At 57.0% G+C, this 12,358-nt stretch overlaps 1 protein-coding gene and 1 long non-coding RNA gene across 5 annotated transcripts in view; one reads left to right on the forward strand and one right to left on the reverse strand.

The window, feature by feature from the left end:
• GATA6 (GATA binding protein 6) overlaps positions 1–3,233 on the reverse strand; it is a 29,995-nt gene extending 26,762 nt beyond the window's left edge. For 3 of the 4 annotated variants that reach the window (XM_068165501.1, XM_068165500.1, XM_068165498.1), the window contains exons 1-2: positions 3,150–3,233; positions 849–1,773 (exon numbers count right to left, since the gene is read on the reverse strand). In XM_068165501.1, the coding sequence (XP_068021602.1) occupies positions 849–1,755 (907 nt within the window). In that variant the 5' untranslated portion in view covers positions 1,756–1,773; positions 3,150–3,233. The remainder of the gene's footprint in view (positions 1–848; positions 1,774–3,149) is intronic. The other variant, XM_068165499.1, reaches the window with a different exon arrangement.
• A 747-nt stretch (positions 3,234–3,980) lies between these two features.
• The window catches only part of LOC137455014 (uncharacterized), a 126,325-nt gene continuing 117,947 nt past the window's right edge, over positions 3,981–12,358 (forward strand). The window contains exons 1-2 of the long non-coding RNA XR_010990736.1: positions 3,981–4,169; positions 8,517–8,709. This is a non-coding gene — a long non-coding RNA (uncharacterized lncRNA). The remainder of the gene's footprint in view (positions 4,170–8,516; positions 8,710–12,358) is intronic.

The following is a 12,358-nucleotide window of genomic DNA, read 5'->3' on the forward strand; positions in this document are numbered from 1 at the left end:
AACGATGTGCAACTAAAAGTGCACATCGCCATACATCTCTACACGCACCCACACGCACCCCTCTCTATACGTCTCTATTTATATGTACATACACACATTCTAAAGCTGAAGAGGCTGCCATAATCGTTAATCTTTCTAGCCCTGACTGCACCAGGGCAGCTCAGCCTCCGCTTCTACAATTAATTTAATGGCACCGAGAATTTCCTGAATTTAATCGATAAATAAATCATTATTTTTATATATATAAATAAAATAAAGGCTGGACAACTCGGAAGCGAAAGTGAAAATCCCATCCGGAGATGCCGGATTTTAACCGCGGTTTACAAACTGGATTTCTCCTTCCTATCAGTGGTTTTGCCTTGCTGCTGTTCGCGCTTCAGGAAGTAGTGAAGTGATTTGGGGTTGCGCTAACCCCAAACTAGTTGAGTTTTCCCTCCACGCTACGCGGGAGATTAATTCCCAGCGAAATTTGTCACCGTTTGGTGGTCGAATTATCTCATGTCGAGGAAACAGAGTTGGATGGAATTGGGGAGCTTAAAAGCGAGGCTTTACGCCAGGAGATTCGATTCGCGACCGGCGGGTTTGCGGCCCCCACCGCCATACTCCGACCAACGCCGCTTTTTTGTGCGTGTTCCCCCCCAGCTCAACGAGAGCCAAGGTCCCGCGACCGCCGTCCTGCCACCGGCACTAGAGCCTCCCCATGCCGCGCAGCCAGCTAACCTTCACGCCGGGGCAGCCCCTTTGTCGACTTTCCGCACCCCCGGGGGCAGCCCCGATGTGAGGCAGCGGCCACCCCCCTGCCCTGCTCTGCCCTCCCCTACCCCAGTGTCCCCGGCGGCCGGTCCTACCTGCGCTGGGTGCCCGGACGGGGATGGGGGCAGCCCGGCCCTGCAGACAGTGCAGCATGGAGTTCTCGAAAGGGGCCGTGGGCCAGGCGGGGGTGAGCTGCGGCCCCACGTAGGACGTGTAGGGCCCCGGGTAGGAGCCATTGAGCGGCCGGGCCAAGGGGCTGTACTGGTCCCTGGCCCCCAGGCTGTTGCTGTAGGCGCCGGGCTCACGGGAGGCCCCGTTAGCCACCGGCGGGCTGGGAGAGTAGGGGAAACGGCCCGAGGGGTGCGAGCCTCCTCCGCTGCTGTACGAGGGGCTCTCCGCTGCCGGCTGGGACCAGACGGCGTGGCTGCCTCCCGGGTGGCTAGGCTGGGCCGCCCCGCTGCCCTGCAGGTACGGCAGCGTAGGCAGCATGGAGCCCACGCGGGTCGTGGGCACGTAGACGGGCGAGCTGGGTGTGGAGTGCATGAAGCTGCCCGGAGATCCGTCGTAGGGCGCGGGGCCCTGGGAGGCCGAGATGGCCAGGGTCTGGTACATCTCCTCGGGCTGCTCGGCGCCGAGCCCGCTCAGCCGTGGGCCGCGGCTGGACCAGATCAGCTTGTTCGCTTGGTCTAAATCCGCCAATAGCACGATGTCCTCCCAGGTGGGCCGTCCGGAGGGGTGAGGGCCCCCGAAGTGCACGTAGGGGGCGAGCAGTGACCTGGCCTCGGCGACGGGCGGTGGGGCCGGCCGGTGGCTGCCGTCGGGCTCCGGTAGTGGAGTCTCGGAGGAGCCTCGCTCGGCCCGGGAGCCGCCGGAGGAAGAGGAGGAGGAGGAGGGCGAAGGAGGAGACGGGCGCGGCTCCCTGGTCGCGAAGGGGCAGGAGGAACCGCCGGCGTCCTCAGCGCACCGCTTCACCGCGCACCAGCCGTCGTCAGCCACGGCCATCCAGGTCCCTTCTAGCTGCTGGGTGTGGATGGGCAAGGAGAGGAGGGGAGGAGGAGGAGGAAAAGTGGAGGGGGGGTCCGCAGGGCAGGGCGGGGAAGGAGGACACAAAAGAGCAGGGGAGGGAGAGAAATAATGATGATAACAAAGTTAGCAAACAGGACAGCCCGTCTCCCTCCCTTAATGAGATTCATCAGGCCTTATCTGGACCCTCGGAGCGTTTAATCAGTCATGTCGCCTGGGCGCTGCTGTCCCTCGCCCCCGAGGAATGGGAGCCGGCAGCCCAGGTCAACATGGGCTGGGAGCCGCCGGCGGCGCAGAGCTCCGCGGAGCACGGTCCCTGGGGGACGGCACTTCGTGCTCCGGCCCCTCTCCTCCGCGGACTGCTTCCCGAGCCCTCCGCACCTGGGTCTGGGGATCTGAACACGAAGCGCACCGGAGAGAAGGAGGATGGGAAGGCGTGTAGGGAGAGAGGGGAAGAGGGGCATTTTCCCCGGTCTGTGGCAAAGCCCCTTCCCTGGCGGCTGCCGCTGCAGTTACTATTATGGTTCTTTCAATGAATGAGTCATTTGACTCGGTTCCACCGAGAAAACAATTAGTAAGCCGATCCCTTTAAGGTTACTTCCCCAGAGAGCGATGTGAGCTTTTCCGCGCATCGCCTCGTTTGTTTGCTTGTTTCCAGCCCAAGGTCACGGAAAGGAGGAGGAGGAGCAGGGAAAGGACCCGGGAGATGCACACTGGCCGGGCCCCGACGTGTGCGCGGCGGGTCCGGGACACGGGCCGTGGTCAGACCAGGGCCGGGCGGGCTGTGCCTGGCGCAGGGGCCGGTGTGGGTTCTGGCTGGGGACTGCCCACAGCCCCGGCACACATTCGCGGGGTGGCACCCGTTCTGCAGCCAGCGCGGCCCCTGCCAAGAGCCACGTTCCGGAGCCGCCGGCATGAGAGAGGCCGGACAGGCAGACAGACAGACACACACAGAGGCCCCGCTGCCCCGGCCTTAGGAGAAGGGGCAGAAAGCGAAAGAGGACTCAAGGAGCTGACAGCAGGAGCGGCCAGCGAGGCTCCGCGCTCTCAGCCCACCTCGGGGTTGTGCAGATAACCACAGGCACATGAACACAGGACACACACAGAGCCCCCCGTGGATAGGCACCGAATGGGTCTCTGCCTCATGCGAGATAACTGGGAGATAAGACCCCGGCAGATAAGAGTTCCAGGCACCAGCATCGGATGTTTGCCCACACAGCCTCTCTCGGGCTCTGCCTCTCAGGCGCAGCCGCTGCTGCGCTCCCGGAGCGGCCGAGGGCAGAGAAGCAGGAACAGAGAGGAGCGGGGAAGGAAAACCGCGGCGGGGCTGCGAGGGAAGCTGGGTTGGAAGAAGGAAAAGCGAGGGGCCAAACCTGCTGCCGGTGCCCCGCATGGGGCCGGGTGCGCGGGGCCGCGGCGGGCGGTAAATCCGGTGCGGCGGGGGCGAGAGGCGGCGGCGAGTCCAGCGGCGGCTGCCGGCGGCCGATGTATAAAAAGGAGAGAGGAGGCGCCTCTCGCAGCCCTGCCGGAAAAGTGCAGGCAGCCGGCCCTGATTGGGCTCGCCGAGCCCTAAACAAACACGGGGCTCCGCAGGGGTGCCAGTCCCGGCGGGCAGCCGGCCCGCACTGCCGCCGCGGGGGGGGGGTGGGGATGGGGGGGGCGTCGGGGGGGGGGGGACACCTCGAGGTGTCCGCAGAGGGAGGGATCCCGCCCCCTGTTCTGGGAGGGGGAAAGAAGCAAAGGGGAGCTCGCCCTCCAGGATGCCCGAGTCTTTTCCATTGTATAAAATGTATTTCTTTCTTTATAACACTGACACACGGATAACGCCTTCTTTAGGTCGATTTTGCACCTTTTCGAAGGTTTGGGGCCTTTTTTTTTCACCCCGTGGCTCCCGGCCTCGCAGCATACAGCCCCTGGCAGTGTGCCCGGAGGATGTGTGCCTGGCTCTCCCCCTCAGCATCCAGGTGAACGTCTCCCTCCCTCCCAACCCCCTCCCCACAAATCAATTTATTTTTGCTCGTTAAAATCAGAGCTATCCGAGGGGAAAAAATGTGGCTCCTCCTTCAGTTGCCCAACCGTCAGGTGAAGCCACTGCGAGCTGTGGGATGTGTCCATCCCAGCAGCAGGCACCAGGCATTTTTCCCTCCGTTTCTTTCTTCTTCTTCTCTTTCCCCGCCCTCTTATCTCAGCTGTGTACAAACTGATACGGTACTTAGCAGGAAAGTGACTGGAAATTAAAATAACTTCGTTCACCAGGGGTTATCAGCTGGATATCTGTCATCATCAGTTTGTACAGAAAGAGTCATCCGCGGCAAAGGGCTGGACCCGAGCAGAGCCCGGCAGACATGAAGCCGAGCCCAGACCTGCTGATGCCCGGTGCTGTCGCTCCTGGGGTAGGCACCACTTTTCTTTCTGTCTTTGCAAGGCAAGGCGATGGGGAGGTGAAGAGTGCTGGGGGGTCGGTAGAAGCCGGTACGGAGCCATGCGCTCGGCGGCGTGGCTGAATCGATTGCGACTTCCCAGGCTGTATCGTGGTCGTTCATTTTTCGTGCTGCAGCGAGGCAGGGCTCTGGTCGGCAAAGAAGCACTTTCCCGACGCACCGTTCCTCTGTTAAATTGTCCGAATAAAGGAGAAACTTCTTTCTTGCCAGTTCTCTCTAAATAATGTTGCCTGCCAAGCTGAAGTGATTTTTTTTCCCCCTTTTAAATTTGAGATCTATTTTAGTGGGCGCACTAGGAAATAGAAAACAATCATTTGCCAGCGGGGGCAGAGGTTCATGGGCTGCAAACGGCCGGCGGTGCCTTCCCATCTCAACTTGCAACGCGAAACGCTTTCCCGTGGTTTTTTACCTGCGAAAGCGGGGGCAGGGGCGAGGGTGCCGATGCCCAAACCGTTTCTCCCCGGCTTGGATGCTGCCCCCGCTAATGTCTGCCCTGAAAAGCGTCTTCAGACCCCGCGTTTCGTTTAAGGCTTCGGGTGTCCCTTCTCGAGTCGAACCCGAGGCTGTATCAAACCCGTGGAAGGGTGAATCAAAAGCGATCGATTCCGTTGGGTTTATTGATTTATTTATTAATTATTTTGCTTTTTTTTTTTGGCTCTGCTGGCTGCGAGGGGGTGTCCGTGCCCATGGGCAGAGCCCCTGCCCTGGCCGAGGGGGGCTGAGGGTGACTGGGCGCGTTGGCCTGCCAGGCGCCGCGTCCCCTGGCTCCAAAGCGCTCTGTGTTTTACACTTGAGGCGCCTCTCTGTTGGTTTTATTTTTCTTTCTCCGCTGATTAGCTTGTTTACGTTATAGCCGGGCTACAAGTTTCATTTTATTTCCTCCGATAGACCCGATAAGAAAACCCAGTTTGAACTGGGACCGGCGTGGGAAACTATTCCCGTTCGCTCCTTTCTTCTCCACTCCTTTTCGTTTCAGGTTTGCTCTCTAAACGCCCAGACCTCATATCGCCTTGGGGTCCTAACTTGTCACGACGTCACTCTCTTCCCAGATCCCATTCTTCTGACGTAATCTTCACCTCGGGGCTCCGGGAGCCTCTCGAGTACCTCCTGTCCCGGTGGCATCGGCAGGGACCGTGCAGGGAAAAGCCGGGCGGGGGGATATTCGGTGCGGAAAGGCAGAGCTGGGGAGAGGGTGCAACTGTCGCTTGTGCTAGATGAGGCCGAAAGGGAAGGAGACAGATTGGAGGGAAAAACAGAGGATTTGTATCTAGGCAAATTCCCTAAGGGGCACTTCAACTTCCCAAACCAAAAAGGGTTGAGGGAAAGCCCTGTGCAGGCGCGGTGCGGTTGCTCCTTTCCCCTCTCCTAGGTCTCTGCAAATCCTATCGCTTACCAGGGGTATATTAGAGAGAGGGGGGGGGAAAAAAAGGCTCCGGTCCGGCTACTTCCCCAGGAGTCGCCGCCGGGTACCAGCATACCCTGGAGCCGCGGGCATTGCCCGCCGGGTCGGGTGCCGGTGCCCCCGGGGCGCCGCGGCCGTGGGAGGCTCGGCTGCAAGGGGTCACTTTGGTGACCATCGCAGGATGGAGGATCCTTTTGCGAGCCGTGTTTATGTAACTTAATGTACTTTAGAAACTGCCGGGGAGCTGAGGCCGGGCTGATAAGCTCGGGTAGTGCAGGCGACGTGCCGGCAGCTCTCCCCCTCTCCTCTCCCCGTCGCTTATCCGCGCTACTTAAAATACACTTTTATCAAGGCCACCCAGCGATACCGAGTGTTTCCATTCCCTGGCGGCTGTGACATTGAAGCGGACTTATCGATCAGGGCATCGGCAGCGCTCCGGCTCGCCCAGCCCGGCGGGGAGCTGCTGGCCCCGGGCTTCCCCGCCGCGCAGGGCTCAAATCCCTGCCTCAGGCCGGCGGGACGATCCGCGCCAGCAGGGAAAGGGACATTTAAGCGGCAGCCGAGGGGAGAGGTGCCCTTCCCATCGCCCATCGCCTCCCTCTCGGGCCGGGAGGGACAGCCTTTGGGGCAGCGCTTCGTGAAGCTCGTCCCCCAAATCTTCAGGATCCTGGGCAAAGTGGAGAGGGCATGGTGAGGGTGCTTCTGGCGACCATGAGCGAGGAGGCAGCCTCCAGGTCACAAAGATGGAGAGAGATTATTTTTTCTTTCCCCAGAGCCCGGCTGCCCCTGCCCGGACAGTACCCCCTGCCCTGGCTCCGGGGAGCATTCCCCGCTGCTGCCCGGCAGCTCAGCTCTCCTCCAGGGCCTAAGTCGTGCCCGGCGGCGGGGAGTAGTCAGGAGGCTCTTTCCCCTTGCCGTAAGCGGCCTCCTCGCCACTTGTGACTTGCCGCCGCCGTGCTTTTGGGTGATTTCCACGGTGCCCGCCAACCCTTGACGTCCAGACAAGCAGCAGAGAGCCCGCCCGGAGTTTTGTGCAATAGGTGACTGAAAGAGCTGGGGTTTTATTTCTTTAAAAAAAAACATGTGCATCTTATATTCGTTTGCTCCCTCCACTCCAGCCTCCGAAGTCCACCTAGTTAATGATTTCCTCCTTAAAAAGAAAACCAAAAAACCCCCAATCAATCAAACAAACCCCAACCAAACAAAAAAAACCCCACCAAAAAACCCCTCACAAAACAAAACCACCACCCCTCAAAAAACACCACCCAAAACCCTACAACCCCCCCCCAAAAAAAAAACCAAACCAAACCAAACAAACAAAACCTCCAACCAAACAAGAACAACAAAACCAACGACCCCAAAACCACCACACAACCAAAAAAAAACCCCACACAACCAAAACCAACCCCACACCAAAAGGATTTCGAAGGGCGGAAGAGAGGCTCCCGCTGCCGCATAACCTCCCGGGGCCGGCGCTGCGCCGTGCCCGCGGCTGATCCCCGGGGGGTGTGCAGGGCCAGGGCGATGCCCTCCAGCTCTCAGGAGTGGCCGCGGGCACCCAAGCAACACCCATGGAGCTCAGCTGCTTCTGTCCTCCAGGCGCCTACGAGCTTTGTCTCTTCCTAGCACATGCAGAGAGGCTTTGAAAATGAGGAGCTAACCTTTGCGTTTATCGCTGCTCTGCGGTTTTCATTTTAAAAGCTGGTGACTAAAATGGCTTAGTTTTGATATTTTTGTCGACGAGCGCCTCAGCACCTTTGCTATGAAGCGGTGAGACTGAGCTTCAGGCATTCCTTGCAGTGACAAGTATTAATTTATACGTGATTTTCAGCTGCAGAACGCGGCCAAAGAAAACGCTGCCCGGCTCCGGAGCACAGGGCCCCTGGGCTTGAGGGAGCCGCCGCTGCCCGGGGTCTCGGGGGCAGCCCAGTGTCGGCCCCGCTGCCGAGGCTCCCGGGACGGCGCCGTGGGGGCCTCCCCGGATACAGGAGAGAGTTTTCGGGGGTTCCTTACACTGGATCGGCCACGGAAAGCCCGGGGGCAGGTTTCTCGGGCTCCTTTCTGAGAGGGCTTGCAGTGGGAGAGAGCTGGGAACGGGCAACGCGGGGCACGGCACAGCCGAGCTCCCCCTTCCCACCGCTCCACAGCGAGACTCCTCCTCATCCTCCCTCCCGGGCCTTATCACGGAGGTTAGGCAATATCAAATCCAATCTGCAGTTACCTGTTCTGCCTCAGCCTCAGTTTCTACAGCGCAACTTGTAGGGATTTGTTTTTTCTCTCTTAAAAACAAAACAAAACAAAACAATCCCAAACCAAACCAACCACCAAACCACCGCGCAGGCAAACCTCCCTCATCCCTAACTGCTCCTGGGCCACTGTCGCACACAGCCAAGGAGATATCGTTTTCTGCATCCAAACCTGCCAGACAGCCCTGCGCCACAGCCCTGCACCACGCATCGTTGCCCTTCTTATTTCTCTGCTCACGAAATAAAATAAAGCATCAAAACTGCTCGAAACCTTCCACATAGATATCTTTGAACATTTTTCTTCCCCACGGGACAAAATGAAACCGTTCTCTGGGTTGCATTTTGCGAGGGCAGCTCTGTTTCACGCGTGTCCGCGTCGGGGCCGCTCTGTTTCCCTTGGCACCGTGGCTACCCCTTTGCCAGCCCTTTTGGAACCGTTTCCAGCGCCCAGTGCTTGCCTTGCCCAGATGCCTGGGACCGAGGGCCAAATAAAGGAATGAAGTTCACACCCTTAGCTAAGCAGCACGCTTCCCTCGACCCGGACTAACAACATTTTCAGTTGCCGCTTTCGTCAGAAATGTCAAAATTTGGAGACTTTGTTCCCGCTTGGGATAAAAGTTGATTTTCAAACGTTACAATTCTATCTTCCAGGGCGAGTCTGATCGGTTCTCTAAATGCAAGTCCTACTGGCTTGGGGAAAAGAAAAAATCAAACCGACCACATCACAGAATTAAAGACTGCGGAGTTAACAGCTCGGAGTAATTAGATCGCCTATTAATAGCCTCGCTCCTCGCTGCTGTGGGAGGTAGGAGGATGGCTCTCGCCTCCTGCGCCGGCATGCACGGTAGGAGACACCTAGGAGATGGAGGGAAACTTCCGACCAGGCACATGGGCCCTCACGGAGAGGCAAAATGTGTGTGCACCCCGCTTCTCACCCCCTTCTTTTATTTATCTTTGGTTTTCCTCTTTTGTTTTACTGCCCCACAGACGCAGAATTTTCCCTTCTTGGGATACAGGGAATTCCCAGGGAGTTACAGGTCCCATCCACAACGGCCCTCAAGGGAAGAGATGCTGCTAATTTTCCGGGGAGGAGGCAACGCCTTCCTCCCTTCTCTGTGTCCCCCTTGGGTGTTGATGGCTTCTTGACCACAGCCCTCTCTTTGCAGTTACAAGCATAAACGCAGGCGTTCACCCTGTAGTCACCGCAGGTCCCATTTCGTTCCTCTCCTCGCTGTCACTGTTGATCTATTTCGCTTGGAGCATCCAGGCTGTGCAGATAACTCGCGCTGTCCCATTGCTTTAGGACAAGGGCGGGTTCCTTACAGACGGTGCTGCTGCTCGCGTTGAATTCATAATTCACAAGTAAAGGACGTCGGCATTCTCAAGTAATTAAGAGCGATTTAGCGGGATGTGCCCAAAGAGGCTGGAAACTAGGTGGACCCCAGGATTCCAGCATTTATTACACTATCCTCGCAACCCACTATTGTCCCACTGCTGGCAGTGGTTTGCTTTAAAAGGTGGCAGATGGCTGAGTTTCAAGGCGTTAAACGATTTGTATTACAATTAGATGACCAGAGGTAAGAAGCCTTGTAGTTCGATCTGGGGATAAAAAAAAACCCCAAACAGGGACTTTTTCCGTGCTGCAACGATTTCTCACCCTTTAAAAAGTCGTCTTTTTAAACACGCATCACTTTGCACCCGCAGTTTCTTCATTGTGACCCTTGCTGGGCTCACCGCTGTCCGTACTTGAAGGTGTAGTAGGATTCCTTCGTCCGTGGTCCTCGCTGAGCAGAGGAGTTTCAGTATTTAAAGGCGTAATGGAACTCCTTAATTCATGGCTCTTGCTGGGCTCAGGACTTTTCAGTATTCGAAGGTTTCATGTGATTTCTTAATGTCTGGTCCCGCTGGGCATAGCAGTTTCAATGTTTAATAGGATTTCTTAATGTCTGGTCCTTGCAGGGCGTAGTAGTTTCAGTATTAGAAGGGGTGATACAGTAGCTGCAAAGCAGCTCGGAGTGGTCCCAGTGGGGTTTCTGTCAGTCCTCCTATCGTGGAGAGAGTTCTCAGCCTGTCTCTGAAGCAACCAACCAGCCCCCAGATGAATCCGGGTGATGGCAGGCTGTGACTACGGCAGGCTGTGACTATGGCAGGCAGTGAGTACTGCAGCCCGTGAGTACTGCAGGCTGTGACTATGCTGTCACTGTTTGCAAGACAAAAAGGAAAGGGACCTCGACCAGAAAGGGACTTGAGCATCTCCCCTTTGAAGAGAGACTGAGAGCCCTGGGGCTGTTGAGTCTGGAGAGGAGAAGGCTGAGAGGGATCTGATCAATGTCTATCGATAGATGAGGGCTGGGGGGCAAGTGGAGGGGGCCAAGCTCTTGTGGGTGGTGCACAGCAATAAGCCAAGGAGCAATGGAGACAAACTTGAACAGAGAAGGTTTGACCTCAGCAGGAGGAGAAACTTCTTTACAGTGAGGGTGACAGAGCTCTGGAGCAGGCTGCCCAGAGAGATTGTGGAGTCTCCTTCTCTGGAGCCTTTCCAAAGCCACCTGGATGCCTTCCTGTGCAGCCTGCCCTGGGTGATGCTGCTCTGGCAGAGGGCTTGGACTGGATGACCTCTGGAGATTCCTTCCAGCCTCTGACATTCTGTGATTCTGTGATTCTGTGACAGTTACAGCAACCTCTGAACATAACCCACACCATGCAGCAGCAGGACAGGATAGCTTGTGGGATTCACTGCTGGCATCTCTCAGTCACCAGGATGGAATCTGCACCAGGCATTTAGCATTTCCTGATGAGGATCAAACCTCAGCTTAGGCACACCCAGCTGTAATCTTCTCCTGTGAAATGATGTGAAAGCCAGAAAGCTTTACTATAAATTTGCAGCTCTTCCTGGCTTTGCAGCAGGGCATTCTCACAGTGCTGCTGCTGCTGCAGGTTAGGATTTCTGCCAGTGAATCGTGCATGAATCAGTGGTCACAAGGAAGTCCTGCTCCTGCGGCTCTGCCCTTTTATCTGCACCTTACAATGGTCTGAGGCTACTCACTCAGCTGGAATTTGTCCTCATTCCTGATGACCAAAGGATGAAGAGCCAGTTTCACAGACCTCCATGGGAGTGCCTGGTGGAGCAATAAACCTTGCTAATGGTGAAGTTCCCAGGTTAGCCACAGGAATTGCCACTTGGCCCTTCAAGTCATGCTTGAAGCTTAACCAAGATGGCTTTAAGCAGATCCTGCCCCAAAATCCAGGTGAATCCCTCCTGTGGCAGCAATGGAAACACACCAGCTGTCCCTGCTCAGCTCTCCCTCATGGCCTTTACCTGGTTTATGCTGTTCTTACTAGACCAGGTCACTGCTGGTTTTTGGAGGGAAGCAGAACACTCAGGGACACCTAACACAGAGCTGTCTGCTCTCACAACTTGGAAGCTGTTGGTCCCAAACAACCCAAATCAGCACTAACTCATCGACTACCATAATGCCTGTAAAGAACTTGAGAGCAGTCAAGGCAATGTAGATGCTTTCTGTGTTTTATTTTCATAGTTTCATAGTTTCATTCAGGGTTGGAAGGGACCACAAGGATCATCCAGTTCCAACCCCCCTGCCATGGGCAGGGACACCTCACACTAGATCAGCCTGGCCACAGCCTCATCCAGCCTGGGCTTAAACACCTCCAGGGACAGGGCCTCAACCACCTCCCTGGACAACCCATTCCAGGGCTTCACCACTCTCATGGGGAAGAACTTCCTCCTCCCCTCCAGCCTCAATCTCCCCACCTCCAGCTTCATTCCATTCCCCCTAGTCCTGTCACTACCTGAGATCCTGAGAAGTCCTTCCCCAGCCTTCCTGTAGCCCCCTTCAGATCCTGGAAGGCCACAATTAGGTCACCTCGGAGCCTTCTCTTCTCCAGCCTGAACAGCCCCAACTCCTTCAGTCTGTCCTCACAGGAGAGGTGCTCCAGCCCTCTGATCATCCTCCTGGCCCTGCTCTGGACACGCTCCAGCACCTCCACATCCCTCTTGTAATAGGGGCTCCAGAACTGGAGGCAGGACTCCAGGTGGGGTCTCACCAGGGCTGAGTAGAGGGGGAGGATCACCTCCCTCAACCTGCTAGCCACACTTCTCCTGCTGCAGCCCAGGATCTGATTGGCTTTGCGGGCTGCAAGCGCACACTGAGAGCTCATGTTGAGCTTCTTGTCCACCAGCACCCCCAAGGCTCTCTCCTCAGGGCTACTTTCCAGCCACTCCCTGCCCAGCCTGCATTTGTGCCTGGGATTGCCTCCATCCAGCTGCAGGACCCTGCCCTTGGTCTTGTTGAACCTCCTGAGGTTGGCTTGTGCCCAGCTCTGCAGCCTGTCCAGGTCCCTCTGGATGGATCCCTTCCCTCCAGCTGTCTGCTGCACCACACAGCTTGGTGTCATCAGCAAACTTGCTGAGGGTGCACTCAATGCCACTGTCCATGTCCCCCACAAAGATGTTGAATAAGACAGGTCCCAGG

Source organism: Melanerpes formicivorus, unplaced genomic scaffold (assembly GCF_026170545.1).
Source record: "Melanerpes formicivorus ecotype bairdi unplaced genomic scaffold, bMelFor1.0.p_v2 SCAF_89, whole genome shotgun sequence".
Taxonomy (NCBI): Eukaryota; Metazoa; Chordata; class Aves; order Piciformes; family Picidae; genus Melanerpes; species Melanerpes formicivorus.